Raw genomic sequence first — 25701 nt, forward strand, 5'->3', positions numbered from 1 at the left:
CCCTGGGGATATAAAGTTTGCAAAAAGAGAGAGGAAGAAACCCCCCCTTGGTTCCCCGACTCTTTGAGGGCCTCTTTTGTGGGTCTGGAGAGCAGTTTTACAGCCAGAGAGAGAATTGCCGTGAACTCACAGGGAAAGAGGGGTTTTGTAATTGAAATGCACAAAGGCCGTGGATGGCAGCCCTGGCCCAGGTCAGCGCCGTAATGGCTTTAAATAAAAAAGAAAAACAGCAGCTGCAAGTTATTTGGGGGGAAAGGAGCTTTTGCCTGTGCCAAGGCTGACCTGCGAAATTCGGGGCTGGGGAACGAGAAGTGAACTGGGAATTTTCTGTGTGTGCAAAAGTTATTTGCAGAGTTAAAGACACTGGTTCTGTAAAGAGCCATTCTGAGTTTAATCGCACAATTCCAGTGTAGACTCAGTAATTGTGTTTGGGTGTTCCCGCCATACAAACTGCAAACCTGAGGATGGGATAACTGGGTCAAGCTCAGTTCCACAACCTCTGTTGTGGATCCCTCATCCAGGTCTTTTTTTTTTTTTTGCAAGGAAAGGGACTAACTTAAATAAAATATTGGTTGGGGAGGGGGGTAAGCCCTGCCCTGAATAATTGGTGTGTCGACACCATTTGAACGGCAATGCCCATCAACTTCGCCTTCCCCCCAGCCCCCTCAAATATTTTATTGGGGTGTCTGAGACACCTCAGCCCCTAGGAGTTGGCTCTTATGGCCATCTGCTTCCCTGTGGTCTCCTCTCCACGTAATGGCTGAGGAGGAATTAGGGATGGGATGAGACGGGTATTTGGTCAATGGGATCCACAGAGGAAAGTACGTAGGTTGGGGGGAGAACTTACTTCTTTGGCACAGGGGTCCTCGGTAGCCTGGTGCACACTCACAGGTCCCATCCTCTGGAGAGCAGGACCCTCCGTTTTCACAGTTGCAGGTGATGGAGCAGTTGGGTCCCCATCGCCCTTCTGGACAGACACTGTCGCAATGGATGCCTGGAGAAGAGCAGAGATGCAAATCGAAAATGCTTCACAAGTGACGTCTTTTTGTGACTGTAAATTGTTTTAAACTGTTTTTCATATTGTGCCTTTATAGTGAGCAGGCAGCTGCATATAGCTAAGGGGGGGGCTGCATTAGCTAACCAACTAATGGTGGCTGAAAATATGACTAAATAAGGAAAGGAATGTTCAGAGGGAAAGAGGAAAAACAAGATAAGAAAGGTACCAGGCAGCTAGCAGCACACGTAATAATCACGAGCACAGGTATGTAACATTTAACCAATGAATGTATAGCATACGAGCTGATCACGCGTTGTACAGGGCTGGGGAGGGGTACTGGGGAGGGGTACGTAGCTAGGGGAAGTAAAGGTATAAATATCACTGTTTTGATACTATGTGGCGCAGCCATTTTTGCAGAACTTATTCTGCTGGTTGCCCCTGCATGCAGAGCTACTGAATAAATCTCTTTTCTTCGACCAAGAAGTCTCTGGAGTCATTTCTTCCCCTGAGGTCTTGGGGGTTGAGGGACAGCTGAACAGCCGGAACTAAGGCTTCATCTTAATTGTTGTTAACTGCCCGGAGCCTTAGGGTGAAGGCATTGAGGTGTAGGTGGGTTCCCAGGAGGTTATCACACACGGTGATAACAACAAGAACCTTTATTGAACTAACAGAACTGGGCAACTGCTTATATACATTTCCAAAGGCCTGGGCCACTCCCACTCCCAACGTAATTGGCTGTCTAAACTTCCCAGCGGCGAATCATGACTCAGAATTTAAGGGCCAATGACAGAGGTCCAGATCCTGAAATGTTCTGTGATTGGATATCATGTATCGAATCAGAACACAGGGGCTCAGATTCCTTAGTCCAGACTTAGGCAAACACAGACCACTGAATACATCTTCTCTGTATCGTTCTAATTTTAGTATATGTGCTGCCAAAGCGAGGAGGCCAAACTTAGAGTCACAAAATGTTTAAGGGTATGCGTCCCCCCAGGAAAAAGCACTGCATAACAGGCATGATAATAAAATACGAGCAGAAGGACATCATTGCAATAAGTTGTCTCATACCATTTAATTTTAAAATATAGCAATTCATTTTAAGGCTAGCATTACATTTTAAATTCACAATAAAACTGGCAAAATAATAAAATGCCTGATATTATTTATGTTAAGTCATACAGGGTAGAGTCTAATAGGGTGATGGGCATGGCTGCCGTGATGGTTGCACCCTTTGTCTTGGCACCCAGGCTGCTTCATGCACTTTGGGAGACATATGTCAGAAGCTGCAAGAGGGTGGGGATGGAGAATGGCAGCGACCCTTCCCCTGAATTTGTAGCTGCAGTGTGGGCTTTCAGGAAATAAGCTTCCAGGTAGGAATGTCAAAAGAATTGCACCGGAGATAGAAAAGGAAGTGGGAATTGTTGCAGTTTGCATGTTCATCTGTGGTGAGGAGCTTAAATCTGTGATTTGGGTGCTTAAATTGTATACCGCCCTTCATACATGGACGAAATGGAAAAATAAATGTTCTCTGATTATTAGGACACAGGTTATGTCCCCGCTCTGCAGAGCACTTAGCATAGCGGGTAGATCCTACCCTGGACTCTCTCTTTATTCACATAAATTTGTATGCTCTGCAAACGTGCAGAGATGCAAATCCAGGCACCAAATGGCTCCCAGGACAATAGTTTGGCATTTATTATGACGTTCAAATCTACCAAAGTGCACTCTGTGTGTGCAGAGACTCTTAGCAGGTGATTTAAAGGCTCTGTCCTCCAGTATTCTAATTAGTGACATTTAAATAAGGGCTCCTGCTCTTTCACTTGTCAACAAATGAATTAAAATAAACCAGGGCCCAATCCTGCAAGCCCACGGGGGTCTCTAAGGAGCTGTCACTCATCTGTGTAAGACTCACGAGGGCAAGACTTTATTTTACTCAAGTTAATGGGAGTACTCCTGAGAATCATATAACCTGATCAGATTTGAGCTGGAGCAAGGGTGTCTGTGCCTTTAACAGTTGCAAAAGAGGGGGATTCTCATGTGGACAGGAAAAAGGCATTGATCTCTCCCATGAGCTGAATTGGTGGCACCTTCTGAAATGTGATGAGTCTCCTCATTTTTTGCGTTTGAGTGAAGGGGAGTCCCAGGGCAGCTGCAGGAGGGGATGCCTGAGGTGGGGGGGGTGTCTGTGCAGCTGAGCCATCCAGGATTCACCGCAGCTCCAGGGTGCTGCAGTTGCTAACTCATTCACAATTTGTTTAGAAGTTTGAAACACTAAAAAAGGAAGTTTATGTATCCCCCAAATCAAACAGTTATATGTCCCTGGACCCCAAAACATTAGAATACCCCATAGGATACACCTGCACAATTGCAACAATAATAGTTGTTCAAAGATATCATCCTTCCAAAATACTTGTAAACACATGATGATAATGCACAGTTTTCACACACACACCTAAAAGTTAGTTGTATTTATTGATTTGGGGTTTTCTTTCCTCCCCAGGCAATACATACATTCAAAGATTTCTGTGCTTAAAATACTGCCATTTTGTGTGCTTCCTCTAATAACTTTTTTACTTGACCAGGAGGAAATGCTTAAGCAGTGATACTGATGTAGAATAAAATGTCCCTATTTTCATCTGAGGAATGGTAGAGGGCATGCATCTGAACTAATTCAACTCCATAAAGTTTGTTTTGTGGAATGGCTTTTAATCACAGTTGTGATGTGCGGTAGGGTTTTGGTCTTTCAGACTGTGCAAGTGCAGTGCTCTTGGTACTCTCTGAACTGCATTATGGGGCTGCAGCCAGCTGAATTATGTTTGCAGTTTAGTCGCTGAACCTGCTACGTGTGAATGTCTGTGGGCTTGCCCTTGCCCAAACCAGCATGGAAGAAACAGCATTTTTCACACGGTTGGGTTTAAACATGACCGAAAACACCACAACACTTTCTTGATGGATGCACTGGGACCTTGACATTGGCAAGGCAGATTTGGAAAGAAAATCAGCCCGTAGTTTGATAATGCTGTTCTCAGGGGCGTGGGGGTGTGTGCAGTGGGGGTGGTCTGCCCCAGGTGCCATCTCTGAGGAGGGTGACAAAAAGGCACATCGCTGGGGGCTAGGCCTGTCACCCCAGGGTGCGGCAGTGCAAGCTGCACCGTAGCTGCACGTGGAGGATCGTTACCGCAGCTGCAGCTGCATGTGAAGGATTACACCATTACTGCACGGTGGATCACCCCTCCCCCAGGTGCACGACATGGGCGCTGCTCCAGGCACCCATGCAGCCAGCTCTGCCACTGGCTGTTCTGCTTTGAACAAGTAGCAAGTTTACGCTCTGAGTCTACACTTTTGATGAACACTAACCACCACTTAGTGCATTCCATGTGGCTAAAGGCATGGGAAAGAAAAGGAAGAAAAAGGGTTGGGAGATGTATATTGTGCAAGGAAATAATTAATCATATATTTTGCAAAACTTCTTCTCCACTGCCTTCTGCATATTTTAGCTCAGTACCAGCAAAGCAGAATGCACCCCACCAGCTATGTATGGCAACCCAGCCAGGGGCTGATAAACTTCCGGTTTTTAATGTCTGCCTGGCCCTGCAAAACCAGAAGGGTTGTCATTGCACTGACAGGCCACACACTACATGCCAGGAGGCGGCAGCTGCGTTTGGCTCCACAGGTCACATGCTGCGCAGGTCCTGTTAAAGCACATGAGCATCAGACTGAGAGCTCAGGAGTTTGCTGCCTCAGTGTGCCTTGAGATCTGATACAGACCTCATTTAAGCCAGCAATCCCTACACCATCCGGAAGTTCTTTATCAGCCAAGCGCATGTTTCTTGCGGATAAAAGGATAAGCGTGGGCGATGACTCCAAAATACCTGAACTCAGCCAGAGTTTGGATTATATGTGCTGCCATGGATAAGCTTCATTTCAGCTCATTTCCTGCTTTTTGATGGCTTCATTAGGCTGCCATGAGGAACATGCCATGTTGGTGGACTTGCCACCCACTCGGACATCCTGCTTGGAGGATTATTAAAACTGACAGAACGATCACTGTCGAGCATACGTGCAGGGCAGTTTTCAAAAATATATGTGGATAGTGCACTAAAGGATCATAGCAGGACTCATCCCTCCACCCACCTCTATTCAAGTTCAGAAATAATTACACATTTCAGAAGGGATGTTGTACCAAAGCCAGAGGCATCTTAACATGAGGTTCAGAAGCATGTTGAAAGTAAAGAAAAGCACAGCTTTATATTGCATTATATCATGGACTGACTATATTACTGACACATTACTGATAAGCTCCTGATGAAGTGGACGTTGGTTCATGAAAGCTTACTGCCCCAATAAAATTATTAGTCTTTAAGGTGCAACAAAACTCTCTTTCTTTTGGCTGTATTAGCGCAACACAGCTACTCCCCCTGGAAATTATTACTGATATAAACGTACACTATAAGGAAACAAGGCACCATAAATCAATTCCCTTTCAATTCAACCACAAACCTAAAAATAAATAAAAGGTGAGTAAAATAAAATAGGAAAGAAAATAATAAGTAACAATAACAGAATATCAGAATTGCTCTACTGGGCCAGGTGGAAAAGTCCATTTGTTGCCATAGAGACAAATGGGTGGGCCTTTCCCCACCTCACCTGGCTGGATGCCAGATCACCAAGATGGAGAACAATAGGCCAGGAGAGTTAGTGCTGGAAGGAGAGTTTGGCTGATGCTGCAGGCTAGAGACACAGAAGCTGGTCTTGTTCTGTGCAAGACCCATAGATATGGTTTGGAGAACTCCCTGGGAATTTAGTGGAGAGGCAAGATTCATTGAGTGTTAATGCTGTGACTGAGACCCTCCAAGCTATACTCAGGTTGTATATATGTGTAAATAAAACCATATATCCTAAAGACACCACATTCTCCATTGACCTTTATTCTAAGGAAACCAACTCTGGGCAAAGCGCTATAGCCTCTGGAGTTTCCTGCCACTTGGAGATTGGGGTGTGTGCAACAATATGATTTGGGAGACTTTTGCTAACCATGCTTGCTACATTTCAGTTGTGTTAGGGGTCTTGATTCCCTGGGAGAAGCTGTTTGGCAGCACCCATAAAAACCCAGCAGGCAATAAATGACGGGGGGAGGGCACCAAGTGGCTTAACCCACCATGGACCTACTTGCGCAATTAGAATGCATAACCTAATGATGGATTGTCTCCCCTCATTTTAAATACTGCCAACCCAGACTCCTGGAATTAAGTGCAAACGGGGATTAAGGGAAGAGTTGTCACGTTGCTTCCTCCATTTTGACAGCAATATTTGGACTAGAATTCTTTCACTGTAAACCGGGCTATTTATAAATGGAGACAATTAAGGAACATTATTTCTTGTCTTGAGTTTTTCAGAGAATGACACCAGCTCCTTTCTTTTAAAAAGGCAGGAGCATTAAAATGCATCTCCGTTTCCCCCGGCAGAGAAGTCACCTCTAGCTGAAGACTAATGAGGCAGTATCTTCCCAGGACTAAATAAAGGCAAGATGATTCCTGATGGGGATACTGACTTAGCACAACGCAGAGGTGGTGGAAGGGAAGCCTTAATCACATCTAACACATGAGAGCAGGATCACACCTTTTAAGCATGTTTAGATTCCAAAGGTTAGCAAAGAGAGATAGATAGCAAATACATGGAGTGGCCCTTAATAGAAGCTTTTCAGTTGCACAACTCTCCATGTTTACTTGTAATATGATAAAGGCAGAACTCAGTTGTATCTATTTGACATGACAATTACACCTCTCTCCTCTCTCTCTCATATACACACATATTTATTTTAAACAAACTGTTTTACCTGAAATCTGAAACAAACGACAGCAACAGAAAATGAAGTGGGTTCTTTTGCTCTGTTACATTAAATCAATTTTTAATTAGCTCTACAACACTCTTTCATTTAAGTGCTTTCAAACTAAATTTTAATATCTTCTTTTAGAAATGTAGGCAAAGAACAGTTATGGTGCTCATTAAAAGACAGATGGCTGGATAGATGGATAGAGAAAAAACAAAAATGCTGATAAAATGACACCAACCAGGAAGGTATACAGGGGCGATATTTTCAACTGCCTTATTCCACCATGAACATGTCAAAAGTGTGCCTCTTAGAAAGCAAGGAAGGGCAGCACTAAGGCAATCTACAGCTGTAGCAAACATCCCCATTCTTTCTAAAAAAAATTAGATTTAAAAGAGAGAGAAGGTACATGGGGAAATGAAAGAGGACAATGAATTGATGGCATCATGGATATGCCCTGTGGGGGGGGGGGATCGAGTAAATAAAGCATGGCATTTTCACCCTTGTGTTTGGAAAGATTCTGGATCTCTTCCTGGGACCACCATAGTCTCAACTCACACAAGCCAACAAGTCCCAAGAGAGAAACTGTGAGTCCTTTGCAGTGCTATATTTTTCTAGAAAAAGAGGTGCCGGAACTCACCATGAACGCCACCCTTGTTCTCTTATAATGGCAATGGCGCCCACCTGAGAGGTGCCAGAACGGAAAAAAAGTCCTGGTCCTATGTGCAATGGGATTGCTTTAAGGTGTATTTTAATTTAGTAATGTTGTGTATTTTTTGGAATTTTTTTTTACATTTTGTAAACCACAGAGACACCTATTTTGGTATAATGATGGTATAATTGAGCAGTATAATACAAACTGACAAATAATCATCATCACAAAGGATGTTAACAGTTTTGTGCTCTGCCATTTCTCCGCTCTGCCTACGGCACGAAATTTCTCTTGTCGAGGAGAAAGGAAACTGCCCCCTGGTTTCGGCCCTTGCTGTGTTTCCATCCAACTTGGCTGAACTGCAGCTCCTGCTCCTAATGAAACCGGTTGTTCGTGCCTCTAGACAATACAACCACACTTCTCCAAATTGCAGGAAGAAAGGAAGGAAGAAGGTGGATTGGAATAAATGAGAGCTGGAGGCTTCGGCCTGGATCTGCTCCTCCTATCCCCTTGACTGTGGCAGAGTCTTGGGGGGGGGTCTTGCTACTGAACGGAATCTAATTATTTTCTCAGGGATGTAAGACCTGGAGAAATTACAGGATGTAGCTTCCTTTCCTCTTGTTTCAAAGTGGGGGAAAGGAAAGAAGGATCTGTGGGGAGATGGATAGATCAATGTATACGCTGTAATTATTTTATTATTGGAGCGTGCTCTCTCTCTCTCTGCACATTAAAAAAAAACAACACACCACACATTAATCACCATCTCAAAGTACATTCCACAGAAATTAGTTTTGACAGGACTTCAATAGACATGGTGGATCTGACACTAAACACCCTGCTACTCTCCTCTGTCTTCTCAGCATGGCACAAAGTCATAACAGCCACTTGTCTCTGACATTTGGATAGCAGTTCCTGGAGTGCAGAGAGAGATTAGGTCTGATTCACTGCAGGCCATGTGAGCCTGTCAAAAGCTGCAGAATTGGTGCTGGGTATCAAGGAGATTTTGAGGCACCTGGGAGCTCCCTAGCTCAGCCAGACCAGCACCCAGACAAAAGGGAAGGCAATCCTTCTGTTTGCTGTGACCCCGAAAACCCAGCAGCGGCCAGGACACTGAGTCAGGAACAACAGAGAGTAAAATGGAGAGAAGAAAAGTTTTCTGTCTTCTGTCGTAATACTAGAACTGGTGGGCCTCCAGTGGAGTCGAATGTTGGAAGATTCAGGATAAATTTTTAAAAGGGCTTCTTCACGTTGCAGAGTTCAACTATGGAACTTGCTCCTGCAGGAGGCAGTGATGGCCACTAATTTGGGTAGCTTTAAAAGAGGACTGGATAAATTCAGGGAGAACATTGTCAATGGCTACTAGTCATGATAGCTAAGCTCTACCTCAAAGGTAGTAAGAAGGATATTGATGAGCTGGGATGCGTACAGAGGAGGGTGGCCAAGATGGTCAAAGGTCTGGGAACCAAGCCTTATGAAGAATGGTTGAGGGAGTTGGGTACGTTTTGCCTGGGAAAGAGGAGACTGAGAGGTGATAGGATGGCCATCTTTAAATATCTGAAGGACTGTCACATGGAAGATGGAGCAAGCTTGTTTTCTGCTGCTCCAGATGGTAGGACTCAAACCAATCAAGTCAAATCACAAGAAAGGAGATTCTGACTAAACACGAGGAAGAATTTTCTGGTGTAAGAGCTGTTGAACAGTGGAACAAACCACCTTGGAAGGTGGTGGAGTCTCCTTAATGGGAGTTTTTAAAGCAGAGGTTGGATGGCCATCAGTTAGGGATTCTTTAGTAGTGACTCATGCTTTGTAGGGGGTTGAACTCGATGACCCTTGGGGTCCCATCCCACTCTACAATTCTATGATTCCAGTTAATGCTTCTGAGTTCCAGCATGCGCTTCTTATGCTCTTATTGCCAGCTAAGGAGCTGGACTGGGTCCTGGCTCTGAGTCAGATGTTGGTGATCAGGGGATCATTGAACTTGAGGCAGGAACTCACTGAACCAGATGCCACAGCACCTGGGCCTACAGAACCAGAGCCAGGACCAGAGTCAGGAACCAGCCCAACAGAACAATGACTGTACCACTGCTACTGGGAAAAGACTATAAGCTCAGTGGTAGAACATTTGTTTTGCATGCAGGGGTAGACAACCTTTTCCCCCCTTGGGAAAATCCATTGCAGCTCTGGGCAGAACCAGGCAGAGACTAAAGTGTGCCAGACTGATTTATCCAGAATAACCACCACCCTGCTTCCATCTTCACCATGGGAAGTCTCAAATTGGAACTCCCAAACTGAAGGATGTGCAACTGAAACAGCCCAAATTTCTTCCCAGATGGCATTCACCTCCAAGTATCTTCCCCTTCCTCAGTTGAAGGGGAATTGAAATTGTAAGCTCCTTTGGGGTAGTGACCTTGTTCCCTTACATACTCTGATCTTCTCATGAAACCACCAAGCCTCTCGAAAGCATACCAGCACGAGTAGATACACGGGTACCACTGCGGTGGGAAGATAAACAGCATTTCCGTGCGCTATGACTTCTGTCACGGTATTCTGTGCGCCAGAAGCGGTTTAGTCATGCAGGCCACATGACCCGGAAAAGCTGTCTGTGGACAAATGCCGGCTCCCTTGGCCTGACATTGCCAAATGTGGCTGGACTTAACTGTCCTGGGGTCCTTTACCTTTACCTGCCTTGATGGGGAAGGGCCATCTCTTTTGCATGCGTAAGGGCCAAGATTCAATCACCAATGGCATCTCTAGGTAGTAATGGGAGAGACCCCTGCCTGAAACCTTGGGGAGCCACTGCCAGCGGCGGAGCTAGCCGCTTGGGTACCCAGAGTGAGGATCCGCCCACAGGGATGGGGCGATCTGCCCACGAGGACAGGGTGATTGGTGCGGCTGCGTGATCCTCCCAGTGGGGGTCCAATTGCAGCGTGGCCACACAATCCTCCCAGCGGGAGGGCCAATTACGGCATGGCCGTGCAATCTTCCCGGTGGGGGGCCATCACGGTGTGTTGGCACAATCCTCCTGGCAGGGGTCTGATCGCAGTGCAGCACTGCCTGGGATGACACCCGGGTGACCCGCCCCCACCGCACCCCCCTTCCTACGCCTCTGACCACTGCCAGCTAGTGTGGAATCACTGAGCTAGATGGGTGATCTAACTCAGCATAAGGCAGCTTCCTAAGTGCCTAGAAGAGATTATTCTGCAGAGATGCCAATGCAGGATGGCATGGGGGCTTACTTATATCTTATAATCCGGTGCCTGGTGATCTGTTTGTCCTTCCCAATGACTCTGCTCTTTTACCTCTACCGTCGCACTGTCCTCTTAGTGCCTAACAGCTTGTACTTTAATCTACTCATTAGCAATTACAGAGGCACGCTCGGTTGTGTGTGTACCTAGCATGCCACTGCATCCATTCCGGGCTGGATAAAGGGGAATACAGCAGGGCCGTTTGAAGGAATAGCATCTGATTAGCTTCATCTCAGCTGCCCAGGAGGAACAGATGGGAGTGGAGGCATAGTAAAGCTGTCATTCCTGAACTTAGTGCTGGGGCACATTAGGGTAGTGCGAGAAAATAATTAAAGGGCCCCAGAGAACCCACACACAGAGGAGGGGCTTGCTGTTTTCTCTGAACAAGCCACTGGACTTCCATGTTATCAGCTCTTGTTTGGTGGCAGAGGAAACTTAATTCTGCCACATCTTAGCACCGGGTGCTGTTGGATCATTAGATCACCTGTGAAGCAGACATGAGAGCAGATGGCAGAGGAATCTGCCTGCTGAGGCTTTGTTTGCATCACGGTTCTGGCCTCTGTCCAATTACGAGTCATGCACAGAATAGAAACATTGGGAGGGGGGCTTCCTATAGGGTGGTTTATTGTTGGCAGCCCTGTGCGAGTGCGTGAAATGCTGGCCTGGGCCCTTGCTTGCTCTATGTGCTTTGGAGTTGGGTGAGATTCAGGAGAAAGGCCCATGCACCCCTTGTTAGGGGTGCTTTGGTGCAACTATCTCAAGCCATTGGTGTCTTCTCCATAAGGTGGAGCAGGTTTGTGTGCCCCCTAACGTACTGCATGCTGTGCTCTGCCTATGCCTTGTGCCTTCTTAGAATATCATTGTCTGGCAGCTGGTTACATGGATGGTGTACCTTTTCTAGGTTCCTAGCTCTTTCTGGCATGCGTGTAGAAGTCCGGGGAGTGTCTATCGGCCTGCATTGAGTCATGGCCTCCGACTGTGACTGTGTAGCTCAGTGGCTGAGCATTTGCTTTACCTGCAAAAGGTCTTTGGTGCAACCCCAGACATCTCCTGTAGAACCACTGCCAGTCAGTGTAGACGCCAAACACACTCACATATTATCTTCATCACCAAATGCAGTAGTGCAACAGTCTGGGATTGAAGTCGCATTACTATTTCTGCAGCTCGGTCCCTGTCTCCAGTAACCTACAGCCACCCAATCAGTATGAAAGGGGACCTTTTTAGCTGCTGTATGCTTCAAAGATGAGCATTTAGCAACACCGAAAACACAAGGTGCTTCCGTTTCAGGAGAATGATGTGCAAGTTCTGCTACGTACAATGGAACTTCAAGGAAAAACACAACTTAAGCCACTCTGATAGAAGGTATTAAAGGTAAAGGATAAAGGTAAAGGGACCCCCGACCATTAGGCCCAGTCGTGACCGACTCTGGGGTTGCGGCGCTCATCTTGCTTTATTGACCGAGGGAGCCGGCCTACAGCTTCCGGGTCATGTGGCCAGCATGACTAAGCCACTTCTGGTGAACCAGAGCAGCACACGGAAACGCCGTTTACCTTCCCGCCAGAGCGGTACCTATTTATCTACTTGCACTTGACGTGCTTTCGAACTGCTAGGTTGGCAGGAGATAGAAGGTATTGGAGCACTCCAAATCATTTGCCCATGTATATGCACAGAAAAGAGCAGATCTAGCTGAAAGGCCAGAAATAAAGGCCATTTATTGTTGCAAGCATCCCTAATTATTATTATTATTACTGTATAATTCTAAGGTTACTGTGACCTTGGAAAGTTGCCTCACCTTGCAAGGGGCATGGCTGTGAGACTCATGAAGGTACCTAGCACTTTTGAATATGTTACTGGCCAAATGAGTTCATGGTGGAGGTGAGATTTGAACCGGGAACACTTATCTTCCATCCCTTGCTTACTGATTTGTAGTACGAGCCTTCCCCAACATGGAAGGAAGGTTGTGTCAGCTGGGGCTGATGGTGGCTGCAATCCAGAATATCTGGGGCGACTCAAGCATGAGGAAGGGCTGTGCTCCATGCCAGAGTTGGGACATCTGTGGCCCTCCAGATGTTGTTGGGCTGCGGTGCTAACCATCACACCTCAAGCTGGCTGGGGCTGATAAGAACTGGAGTCTAGAAACAACTGCAGGACCACAGGTGCCTCATCACTATGTTAAGGTGTAAGCAGACTTATAAAGTATAACACTTCCACCTTCATCCCACTCCCATTTTTGTCCATTTATTTGAGAAGATATGGTATATATATATATATTAAATCTTCCTTCTCCTTTAAAAAATAAAAAATAAAATTCCGGTTCATGCCCTAAAAACATCTTCTTGGACTATCTTTTGGGTAAACAAAAAAATAAACTTGACTAAGATACTGATCTAGTTCTACTGAGTTGGGCACCTCATCAATAAGTTCCAGAGGCTCAATTAATATGAGGACATCAGTGGAGCCTTTGATAACTTAGCAAATGCAGATTAGTTTTTTTCTTTAAAAAATAGCCTGCTATCAGCAGGAGCCATCCTGAAAGGTTCCCCATCAAAAGAGAGAATTTTTAAGCAAAAGGAGGACATTAAAATCTTATCATCTCACTTGAAATTAAGCCAATGAAAAATTAAAGCTGATTTCTAATAGGCTTATGGTACATTTTTAAAGGCTTAGAGGGCACTGATAGAAGCCAGAAAGCTAAGTGCTCCCCTTTCAGATGGGAAAAGACATTTCCCTTTTCAAAAACGCCCAGTGGAGGCAGGTAAAAGGGGGTTGTGATAACTTACCCATCCTGCTGAAATGTCCCCGTTCCATCCTTCCTTTAAAGACAATGTAAGGATGCAGGAATATCACACAAATAAATTATTAACTTCAAGAGCTAGGATACAGTAACTAAAAGTGATTAAACGGAAATTATGGCGGAGATAACGGGAACAGCCAGCCAGAAGATGGCAAGCTAATGTGAACGCAGGAATGTTTCTATCTAATGTTTTCTACGTAGCATAGCAGCAGAGGACAAAAAGGAATTGGCGAGGGATAAAGGTCCTTTTAAACATGCACGCAACAATGCACTAAGATGCACTGTGAAACTCTCAGCACGCTGCCTGGAAGTCTGTTTATTGAACATTTAGCCTGATTTGTTTGCAGTCAGGTTAGATGATGTTATGTCAAAGCAACTGTTATCTCACACTTTCTAGTACATCCCCCCCCCCCAACACTTTCCTGATCCTAAATAGTACAATCTTTTTGGGGAAGGGGATTTGTCACACAAGACCACCCAAAGGAACAACCTAAATTAGCCAGTATGTGATAGAATCCCACCTGTAAATAGTGACAGGTTGGAAGAGCCCTTTGCTTAACGTTCAGGAAAGATATCGCTTGTTTGAAAGGGCTCGCTATATCCCAAAAGATGAGGGAAAGTCCCCTAGAAATGAAGCTGTTTATACTCTGCCCTTAAAAGAAAAGTAAGTTGTGTGCCAAGGTAGTCTAAACTTTGCAGCAGGAGCAGCAGAATCCAACCTTCTCCACGAGTGCCACACATTCAGAACATTTGCATATACTTGCTTATGTTTTGCGATATTTATTCAGCTAGCCACATGGAGGCAAGCGCTCTTATACACATGCTGCCTTAAGAAATTTATACCAAAGGACAGCTCATAAATCCACCAGGACGTTTCTAAATCAATATTTCCTAATTATATTCCAATAGTATATTCTTGGTGGGGGGATATCTTTGTTAACAAATTTTCTAATAAATAAATAACTTCACTAACTAACTAAAGGGCATTGAAACCCTGCCCCTGGAAATTACGCTCGACTCATGTGCATGCATACACACTAATTCCATAGGTCGGTTTACACATGAATGGACATTACCTGAGTTCTCTACCTCTGTGGACAGGCATGCAAATGAGCAAAACTGGTTCCGCTGAACAGCCCTGCACCCAATGTGACCTGAGCATTCTATTTGTAGCTAGGTAAAGGTAAAGGGACCTCTGACCATTAGGTCCAGTCGTGGCTGACTCTGGGGTTGCGGTGCTCATCTCGCTTTATTGGCCGAGGGATCCGGCATACAGCTTCTGGGTCATGTGGCCAGCATGACTAAGCCGCTTCTGGCGAACCAGAGCAGTGCACGGAAACGCCATTTACCTTCCCGCAGGAGTGGTACCTATTTATCTACTTGCACTTTGACGTGCTTTTGAACTGCTAGGTTGGCAGGAGATTTGTAGCTAGGAGTACACATAGGAACATAGGCAGCTGCCTTATACTGAGTCAGACCATTGGCCCATCTTGTCTACACTGATTGGCAGTCCAGGGTTTCAGGCATGGAGTCTATCCCAGGCATCTGGGGATGCCATTGAGGACTGAATCTGGGACCTTCTGCATGCGAAACAGATGCTCTGCTACCAAGCTACAATCCTTCCCCACGTTCTTTGCTGCCTTCTTCCACCAAGTCCTCCTGCCCTCTGATCAGGACAGTCAACAAAATGCAGGAGGAGCCTCTGAATCATGGAGCTCTTCTCTGTCCCTCAGAGCACTGGGGACAGGGCTCTGCTTTTAGTTCATGTCAAAGCCCTTGGAAAGCAAAGTAGCAGAGGTTAGCTGGGTTAGATGGACCAATGATCTGACTTGGCAGGAAGCAACTTCCTCCATTGCTATGCTAAATCTGTGATGGGTCCATGAGCAAGCCACCACTTCATGTTGCCATCCCATCAAATGATGGAATGGGAACCAACACTTGGCAATTCACAATGGAACATGTCAGGTGGTTCCACCAAAATGCATTAGGTTTCAAGCACAGGGAGGTGATCATGCTAACCCCTTACAAGTTGTTTGATTTGCAGTGGCTGACCACAGAAGCAATAACATAGTCCCCACACATGTGTCTTCACAAGGCAGTGCCCACATGCTGCCTTTGCCATAAGGGTTAGAAACTTGCATTTTGCACACAAAAAAAACAACAAATCATACAATGAAAGCTGCAATTGTTAGGAGGCTGAACTCCATGCCTCGTACTAACTTCTGTGCTACACAATAATCCCAGAATAAAACACATCCCCGACTATTTAACATTAATTAAGTGCCAACCATATGCCAGCTCTGAACACAATACTAACTACCTCAAGCTAAGTACTACAACAGCTGAGGGGGACAGATTCAAATTAGTAAAACAATGATGTTATAGAATAACTTTGTTTCTCACAAAGCCGATCAAAAATGACTCTCTTTTGGCTTTCTCTCCTTTATCAACTGTTCACAAATCCAAAGTTAAAAATACCTCCTAGCTCACAGTCAAAGGGACTGCTTCCCTCAGAATTAGAAAAGGCCTTCCCCTGAGTGTGTATGTGTGTGTGTATGCACCTTATCAGTTCTCCTGAATTAATGTGTCCACAGGAGAGAAGAAACAGGATTCACTGTTTGAGTGACAGTAAAGGATGTTGCTCTCTGCTTCCCAAAGCGCCTCCCCGCACTCGAATTTCCCTTTCTCAAAGCTAAGCTTATCTGTGCCCAGCCAGTTACTCGTTTCTCTACACCATTAACTCCCTTCGCCAGGGGCACAGAGGCTCTCACAAAAAGTTCAAATCTACCACGACTGCTCTGTTTTGGACACCGGAAAGTCATAGCCCCAGCTTAGCCCCAGCTTAACCCCACTGAAGATTTATGGGCATGTTTACATCCATGACATTTTTAGTGGTACTTGCTGCCAGCACTATTTCTTCATCACCTGGTGGATCAGGCAGGAGGTAGAAAGAGGGCAGGAGAAGAGGCAGCTGCAACTCTGGGGTAGCATCTCTGAACACTGACTTAGCAAAGGCAGAGGGAAGTCCACACTGTTACCAAAAACTACAGAAATACCTGAGGATCCAAGGCTACCATGAAAAATGTAAACTCAACGCAGAAGGGAAGGGGTGAGCAAGGTTGTTTTATGAGTCCCGAATCAAGCCACTCACTCTACCTTGAAGAAGGCAATATTATGAGGAGGCAATAACAAGCTGCTTCACTTGGAGGGGGCCCCTCAGCAGCTCCCCTTGGATCCTTCTGGTCTTCTCACCTTAAAGGTAAAGGTAAAGGGACCCCTAACCATTAGGTCCAGTCGTGGCCGACTCTGGGGTTGCGGCGCTCATCTCGCTTTATTGGCCGAGGGAGCTGGCATACAGCTTCCGGGTCATGTGGCCAGCATGACAAAGCAGCTTCTGGTGAACCAGAGCAGTGCACGGAAACGCCGTTTACCTTCCCGCTGGAGTGGTACCTATTTATCTACTTGCACTTTGATGTGCTTTCGAACTGCTAGGGTGGCAGCAGCAGGGACCGAGCAACAGGAGCTCACTCCGTTGCGGGGATTCGAACCGCCGACCTTCCGATCGGCAAGTCCTAGGCTCTGTGGTTTAACCCACAGCGCCACCTGCATCCCTTTCTCACCTTACTCAGGGGATTAACACCACTTTCACAGTGTAGATGTCAGTGACTGCTGAGTTAGACAAGGACCCTTGAAGTCAGCAATGCTGGCTCCTGGTGGTGGTGGGGTCAACTGTAATACTAGCCTTGCCAGCCTCCATAAGGCCTCAGTTGCCTCCAGGTTTTGGCTGAGATAACATCTTCCAGCCATCAGGATCCACTGGAAGCTGATCAGAGTCCATAATTCCTTAGAGAGACCTGCCTTAACACTGTCTGGCTTGGCTTGATCTGCTTGTCCCCTGAACTTCCCTGGCAGGTTCCAGCTGTGATAGGCAGTATGAAGTTTCTGGGTTAACCAGCCCTGGTATAAACAGCTTGAGTCTTGCCTGGTGCTCTCCTTGTTCGCTGTGCAACCACAGAACCTTTCGATGGCCACCAACTTGGATGACTTCAAAAGAGGATCAGACAAATTCATGAAGATCAAGGCTGTGCAGTCATGTGTGGTGTAGTGGTTAAGAGCGGCGGACTCGTAATCTGGTGAACCAGGTTCGCGTCCCCGCTTCTCCACATGCAGCTGCTGGGTGACCTTGGGCCAGTCACACTTCTCTGAAGTCTCTCAGCCTCACTCACCTCACAGAGTGTTTGTTGTGGGGGAGGAAGGGAAAGGAGATTGTTAGCTGCTTTGAGACTCCTTATGGTAGTGATAAAGTGGGATATCAAATCCAAACTCTTCTTCTTCAGTAATGTTGAAGGCAAGAATGCTTCTGAATACCAGTTGCTGGAGGCCACAGTAGGGGAGAGTGCTACTGGATGCATGTCCAGCTTGAAGACTTTCTACAGGGATATCAGTGACCACTGTGAGAACGGAATGCTGCTCTTATTGTGCTCTTATGTTAAGTGAACAGTGAGGCAGGAGGTCACACAAAGCTTTAGGAAGTAAGGGCAAATGTGAGATAGCGATATGTTCAACACACCCACAGGGGTGCCTCTGAATACTTTCTGGAAATCACAAGTGGAGAGAATGCTGTTGTGCTCACTTCCTGCTTGTGGGCTTCCCAGAGGTCATGGTGACCATTTGGTGTCCCCATAGGCGTGATGTTGATGTTTGTTCTCTACTACTGTATCTGTCTGTGCTTGCTTGTTCTGTGGTTGCTACCAGTATGGATGTCGGTTATTTATCACAGGGTGGGGTTGTTCAGTACTGTATGTTGCTGTTACCTGACTTGATAAGATGGATGACAAATGTTAAGGAAAAAATTAAGACACAGAAGTCCTGTACAAACTCCTTGAAGACTTTTATCCAAGTTCTCTCCCCTGTGCTTCCTGTCTGCCTCACTCTTATTATTAGTTTCTGGGAGGGGTTTTTTTTTAATGAGTAGTATCTTGAGAACCCACTTTAAAGAGGAAAGAAAACCCAGTTATTTCCCCTCCCATTGATCTCTTGCACTCAGCTCCTGACATCAATGCAAATTCCTTTTTTTGGGGGGGGGTGAACATACAGAATAACTTTTTTTAGATCAGACTTTCGTTGGCCATTAGCATCAGAGAGTCATTTGAATTGGCTTACCCTCATGAGCTGCAGAGAGCAAAACCTTCAGAAATTCCTGAACTTTTCTGATCTTTTCTAGGCCATCTCTAATTAGTAAAAAAATCAGGACAGCAATTTTCCCCCTCCCCACCCCCAACAAGTTTGGCACTCTATTATTGATAATGTCATGTTTGCAAAACAGACAACATGATACAGTTCACAACTTCAAACAATAACATGAAAGCCACAAGAATCTGATCCCTGATCCCTGTGACTTGAAACTGCAAGTATAATTTCTTACAAGGGTCTTGCTCAGTTTCAAGCTTTGTAAATAGGAAGAGGAAATTTCACAGCACGCCAAAAGCATCGCGACAAACAGCAAACCATCAAGAGTTGTTCAGTGGCAAAGCATCTGCTTTGCATGTAGACAGTCCCAGGTTCAAACCCCAGATTCACCAAGCAGGGATGGGAAACGTAAAACCTGGAGAGCTGCTGCCAGTCAGTGCAGGCAATACTGAGCTAGATGGACCCATGGTCTGATTCAATATAATGCAGCTTCCTATGTTCCTAACGGGATTTTAAAAGTGTAAAGATGTTTCTCCAAGCACACTAATACACAAACTTCAAAGCCAGAAATATTGCAATTCACAAATATTATGTGCTACTAGCAACACACCACTTCAGAGTGCAAGGACTGGAAAGCGCAGGTTTAAAATAATGTTTCCCAATTAAAAAAACAAAAATCCCAGCTGGGCTAGCATTCCCCTATAGATGCTGATTTTCTACATACAGGAAGTTTGCTTGCTTGCTTGCTTGTTTTTTTAACCAGTGTTCATCTGCAAATAGTTTCAGGATGAACATTATGCTTTTAAGGTAGCCTTCGCCAGCCTAATGTGCTGAACTACAGCCCCAATACATATGGTTATACCATCTGGGGTCAACTTGAATTGTAGTCGAAGATTTAGATGCACCAGGTTGACTAAGCCAGCTTTAAGGAGTTCAAAATAACCACCCAAACACCCTCGCTTTGGTCTTTTTCAAAGGCCACATTCACTGCTATTTATTGTCATTAATTTCTCATGGTGGATGCCATTTTCCCTTCACTGATCTTGCTCCTTTGGAGTGATCCCAGCCAACCACAGACTCCATAGAGATTTTGGAACGATGTCACAGAGGGCAAATGTGGTCTAGACAGCAATACTTGTTGGACTGGTCACATGAACGATCCTCTTTAATCGGGAGCCACATGATCTCTTCTCTAAGTAGGCAAGGAAGCATCCGCAAGAACTTCACCAGTTTAAGAAACAGGTGGTCTAAGCATGACCGCTCCTCCATTTCCCACAGGCATCTGACTGGCCAATGTGAGAACAGGAATCTGGACTAGAAGGGCCACTTGCCTGATGCAGCAGATTCCTCTTATGGGTCTAGATCTTCTGGCCCTATTTTGCTGACAGTCCCTGTTTATGTCACAATAAATTTAGTAATAGTGCAGCAAGGCTCTTTGTTGTTTTCGTGACAACAACCTTGTGCAGTTGCCCTTATGGAGTTCACCCCTGACAGCAAGAGGTCAGTGAGCACCTGGCACCTCAGAGGGATGACTGCAAGGGCCGTCAATCAAAAGAACAGTGGGGGAGCTTGGCCAGCGGATGGAACTGTGCACCGCCGAGGCCCCGCTACAAATGGTTCCTAAGCAACGCAACTCCCATCTCTCACTCTCCTTTCCTTCCCTCCTTGCTTCCTTCCTTCCATGCTGTTTAATTATAAAAAGTTGCCTTTTGATTTGGGAGCCCTTCACATCGCTTCCTCTGCAACCCCATTGTTTTCTTGGGAGGGCTTGCTGCTGTGATGATGACACAGCTCGACAGAGAGAAGGCGGCAAAAGTTGTCCATCGCCAGTAATTAAGGCTCGGCGCTCCAGAACCCAAAACTTGGTAGCTGGTTTTAATGCTGGTCCAGATCTCTCCTGTTGAGGGGAGCAGCAAAATTTCCCAAGAAATCCTATCACTAATGTATCTTCAGAGCCACAGCTGTTGCTCAGTGTGATTCTGCAGTCACAGCGGCAACGTTGAAGCTGCATTTCTAAAAATAATGCCATTAGTGGCAGAAACCGCTGGCTGTTTGAATTAAACAGAGCCATTGTTGGCAAGTGATTCCCACCTCAGACACAGTCTTAAATGGGCAACCTTACTCTGCCTCTCAGCTTCAGCCTCAGTAAAATGTGAATAATAAAGTGTGCTGCAATATTTGTCCATGTGTAACAGTGGCAATCAAAACAGGAGGGCAGCATCTGGGAGAATTCTGGGCTTTACTCTAGACCAGTGCTTTTCAGCCAGTGTACCATGGCACCCTGGGGTGACTTGAATGAAGGTCAGGGGTGCCATGGGCAACACTGGCCTCTGTCTGTTTTTTCTTCCCTCCCTCCTCTGATGCCCTCTCACATCTCTGCCTCCCAAAGGCTTGCACAGCTGTTTGTTGCAGCATCCCTGCTGCTGCCACTGCTGCCTCTCAAGGTAAGATCCTGGCCTCACATTCACATTTGGCCAGTCTCTGTTGGGATCACCTTCTGCCCAGGCCTCTGTGGGGTGACATGCTTTCAGTATTGTTTGTGCTTGCAAATGTTTCAGGACATATCTAATCAGTGCATGTGCCACCAGTTGCTACTGAAGTCCTGTAACCCTTTATGGCGCAAATGGTCCAGGATGTGTGTGACAAATATGATGCTGTATCATTTGGGAAGCACCACAGAGCATCTGATAAAGCAGAATGATCTGTGGTTGATCCCATACAAATCCATCACTAATACACTATTACTGCATCAATGACATGTTCCAGAAGGCACTTGCAAAAAACAAAACAAAACACACACTCACACATACACATACACAACCCACCAGCAGTCTGGAGGGGCCCTTAAGGGATCATTGAAGATCTCACTGGCCTCAATGGGATTTTTAAAAAAGGTTTAAAGGCAAAGTGTGGCACTTGAACTGGTCATGAATAGAGCTGAAGGATAACATACTTGTCAGCTTGCCATTTTTACCTGTCCAACCAGCAAGACAGCAGCAATAACCTGTAACCGGATCACATCCATCTGCATGGCTACAATCACAGTGTTCGCTGCAGTTCAGGCCATATGTCCCGTCCTTCCAGAAAAAGAAAGAGAAAATGGGAAAGGTTCTTAGTTATATATATATATATATATAACTGCATTTTCCTACCAGCCACTCTGGTAGTTGTGATTGTAATTAGACCTAAACGACTGCCTTTTCCAAGTACCAATCATCTCAGACCCTACAATCAGCAGACGAGGCCTTGTTGGTGGTTCTGCCACCAGAGCCTGCCTGGTTGGCGCTCACTCATGGCAGGGCCTTTTCAGGGGTGGCTCCATGGTTGTGGAATGCCCTCCCTAGTAAAGTGCTTCTCCATCATTATTAACTTTCAGGAGGAATTTGAAACCTTTCCTGTTTGCCCAGGAATTTGGTGGCTAGAGAAAAGTGTTCTTGGCAACCACATGATCATTGGATGCAATAATGTTTTTAATGATAACATTGCTTTTAGAATGTTTGAACTGTAATAGTTTTTAGATGAAAAGCAAAGCAAAAACAGAGTTGTTCTGTGTACAGATGTCTTCTTCTGCAAAAGTTGGAGGGACCTTGCAGCCTTCATGAGGCGGGGTGGGGTGGATGTCCTAGCATAGATGTTAACCACTGATCTGGGCATTTTCATGCGCAACACTGAAAACACGTTTTGTTCCCTTCATTTGGATGTTGTTCTTAGGTCAATGGCACCCTAATTACTGACCTGGATAAGGATCAAAAGTAGACTTACAGGGCAGGGCTGGTCACAGAAATCCCCTTGCCAGCCAGGAGAGCAAAGGCAGAATCCATCCACAGGGTTGCAGGCGGCTCCATTGGCACAGTAACATGACTGGTTGCAGTTGAGACCCCAAGTGCCACTTGGACATGGAATGGAACAATCTGCTCCCTGCCACCCTGGAACAAGACACAGCACAAGTCAGATGTGCCAACCATTACCCCCATTAGAGCAGACCCTGCTATTAGGAAGGACAAGGAAGCTGCCTCAGGTGGCAGAAGCTGAGGGGTGTGGAGCAGACAGGGGTGTGTATGTGGCTCAAGTGAAGTACAGTACGCTGTCCAGTCACCAGTGCTGAAATAGGAGTCAATTGCCAGTTATTCAGTGCATGGAATAGGCGGCACCATCTTATCCTTTGCCCTAGAAAACTGGGTCATCTTGGCTACCCTGCCCTGCATATCTTTCTTGGAGAAGGCACCCAATTTAGAAATGGCAACAGTTGTGCGTGTCACGCACCCACAGCAACTGTGCCATCTAGATTTCTTGTCGTGTTTCCAATCAGTAGGGCAGAATGCGCTTTGGAACGTATGGTGAGGGTTGGTGTTTTGGGGAAGGCTGTGTTAACCACACAGGAATGGCCAAGCCGAAAAAAAGCACGGGAATCAAGCCATCGGAATTCAACTTTCAGAAGTGAAGTGTGTGAGAACATTCAATTGAAAATCTTCGTGGTCTGAGGGGACATGAAATTTCTACCTAAGTGCCATAGATTTGTGCAGAGTCAGTGTAGACAATGCCAATCTTTTTTCCTTTTTTGTGTAAATTTTTATTCCAAGTAACATTTTTACAGATCAGTTTCATTTGTTGAGACATTAGTGTTACATTCAGAAGAAAAGGGGGAGAGAGGTGGGAGTTGGGTCGGGTGGCGATGTTTCTATTTTACTTAATGTATGTGTGGGGTTTTGTTTCAGCGTCACTTGTGCAGGTTCTCTGCTATTCGCTTGTGCTCCTTTGGTGGTGAGGGAGGTTGCAGGTGGCCTAGGGTGTGGTTGTTCGTTTGTGATTGGCTGTGGTGAGCTTTGTTTTCATATGTGAATGGGGTAGGTGGGTGTTTTGGATCAGGTTAGCCATATTGATTTGTATGCTGTTGGTGGATTCTTGTAGTCTTGTTGGGCTGCGTATGTGATAAAGGGGAGCCATACCGGGATGAAGGCGTCTTCTTCTATTTGTCCCCGTGTCAGTTTCAGTTTATTGGTTATTTTTTTCTAGGAGGGCCGTTTCCCATACAATTTGGTACCATTGCTCCATGCTTACTCCTTACTGACAGGTTATGATGTCTGGTTATGATGTTTCTGGCTGCTGAAAGTAGGTGGGTTATGAGTTCTTTGTGATGTAAATGGGCGTTATTGTCTTGGAAGATGTTTAGTAGGGCTAATTCTGGGGTGATTCCTAATACTTGCTTAGTTATTCTACATATTTCTCATATGGCTGTTGTCCAGAATAGTTGGATTTGGGGGCATTCCCACCATATGTGGAGGTATGTGCCTGTGCACCCTCTTCAGCATTTAGGTGAAGTTCCTGGGCGCATTAGCACTAGTTTTCTTAGTGTTAGGTACCACTTGTAGGTGAGTTTCAGAGTGAGTTCTTTCCTTTTCGTTGATATGGATTTAAAGGGGGGGGGGTTTAGACCATATTCTGGTCCACTGGGTGGGGTTAATCTCATAGCCTATGTCATCCTCGCATTGTTCCTGTGTGCTGCTGAGCATTCACTTAGAGAACTGCAGCCATCCCTGATACTTGTACCTACATGATATGCAGAGTAATACACAATTTACTGTGTGATCAGAGGTCACAATGTTAAATAATAAATACTGCTACTAATAATAACATACAAAATGAAATATTGTTAACATTTTTAGGTGTTCAGTGCACACACACACACACACAAGTATTTGGAAGTAAAAACACAGTGACTCAGGCATTTGCTCTATGACAGCCCATCAACATGCGAAAGCCATCACTTATTGTCAACTGACAGACATGCATGTGTCAACTATACCATAGTAGCAGGATAAAAGAATTCCTTCCAGTAGCACCTTAGAGACCAACTAAGTTTGTTATTGGTATGAGCTCTTGTGTGCATGCACACTTCTTCAGATACACATAGTAGCAGGAGTACACCAATGTTACCTGATTGCTGGAAAAACACAAGCATCGACCCCGAAGGGCAGCATAGCACTCCATGTTATGATTTACTACCAACTTGAGAGATCCTGACCTGCTTCACAGCCTGGAGCCATTTGGTGAACATTTTAGCACAGGAGAGTATGATTTATGCTACCTCATGGTAGCCCTTGAAGCAGGACAACCTTTACCTTCTCTGCAAAAGCACGAACCGTCCACTGGGGAGCACCCGCCGTCGTTTCTGCAGTTGCAAACCAATGAGCAGTTGCCTCCGTATGTTCCGGCTGCACAAACGACAGAGCAGTCTTCTCCCTGCAAACCAAAATGAAACCAAGCTGAGGAAGAAGGAGAAGTATGGGCTCCAGGTAATCGTGGCCAGCTCAGAAGCTAATAAGAGGATCGTAGAACTTGCCCATCTCTACTGAGAAGGCCCAAACTCCTTGCACTTCCCTCAAGGATGATACAGCTGAATCCCTGAGGGCATCTGGAAGAATGCTCAGAAAGAGTAATTTGCTAAGGTAGCCTTCTTCAGCTTGGTAACTTCCAGATGTTTTGACCACCACTTGCATTAGCCCCAGGCAGCATGGCCATATACGGTAACGCTGGGGCTGATGAGAGCTGTAGTTCAAAGCAACTAGAGGGAGGAGGAGGAGCAGGAGCAGGAGCAGGAGGAGGAGGAGGAGGAAGAAGAAGAAGAAGAAGAAGAAGAAGAAGAAGAAGAAGAAGAGGAGGAGGAGGAGGAGGAGGAGTTTGGATTTGATATCCTGCTTTATCACTACCCGAAGGAGTCTCAAAGCGGCTAACATTCTCCTTTCCCTTCCTCCCCCACAACAAACACTCTGTGAGGTGAGTGGGGCTGAGAGACTTCAGAGAAGTGTGACTAGCCCAAGGTCACCCAGCAGCTGCATGTGGAGGAGCGGAGACGCGAACCCGGTTCACCAGATTATGAGTCTACCACTCTTAACCACTACACCACACTGGTAAGCTTGGTTCAGGCTGTCCCTAAAGTATAACAGAACAACACAGTGGCCTGCAGCATCTCAAAACATGTAAATGGACACAGAG

At 45.8% G+C, this 25701-nt stretch overlaps 2 protein-coding genes and 1 long non-coding RNA gene across 9 annotated transcripts in view; 1 reads left to right on the forward strand and 2 right to left on the reverse strand.

Annotated features, from left to right (window-relative positions):
- The window catches only part of LOC310749660 (tigger transposable element-derived protein 1-like), a 462962-nt gene that overhangs the window by 127245 nt on the left and 310016 nt on the right, over window positions 1-25701 (forward strand). The gene's annotated exons all lie outside the window — the stretch shown is intronic.
- Window positions 1-25701, reverse strand: part of MEGF11 (multiple EGF like domains 11) — a 331350-nt gene that overhangs the window by 52820 nt on the left and 252829 nt on the right. For all 7 annotated transcript variants that reach the window (XM_083586294.1, XM_083586295.1, XM_083586293.1 and 4 more), the window contains 4 exons: window positions 24828-24948; window positions 22471-22634; window positions 21683-21785; window positions 848-994 (listed from right to left, as the gene is read on the reverse strand). In XM_083586294.1, the coding sequence (XP_083442420.1) occupies window positions 848-994; window positions 21683-21785; window positions 22471-22634; window positions 24828-24948 (535 nt within the window). The remainder of the gene's footprint in view (window positions 1-847; window positions 995-21682; window positions 21786-22470; window positions 22635-24827; window positions 24949-25701) is intronic.
- The window catches only part of LOC310749843, a 313237-nt gene that overhangs the window by 52820 nt on the left and 234716 nt on the right, over window positions 1-25701 (reverse strand). The gene's annotated exons all lie outside the window — the stretch shown is intronic.

Source organism: Podarcis filfolensis (genome assembly GCF_964270895.1).
Source record: "Podarcis filfolensis genome assembly, chromosome: 14".
Classification (NCBI taxonomy): Eukaryota; Metazoa; Chordata; class Lepidosauria; order Squamata; family Lacertidae; genus Podarcis; species Podarcis filfolensis.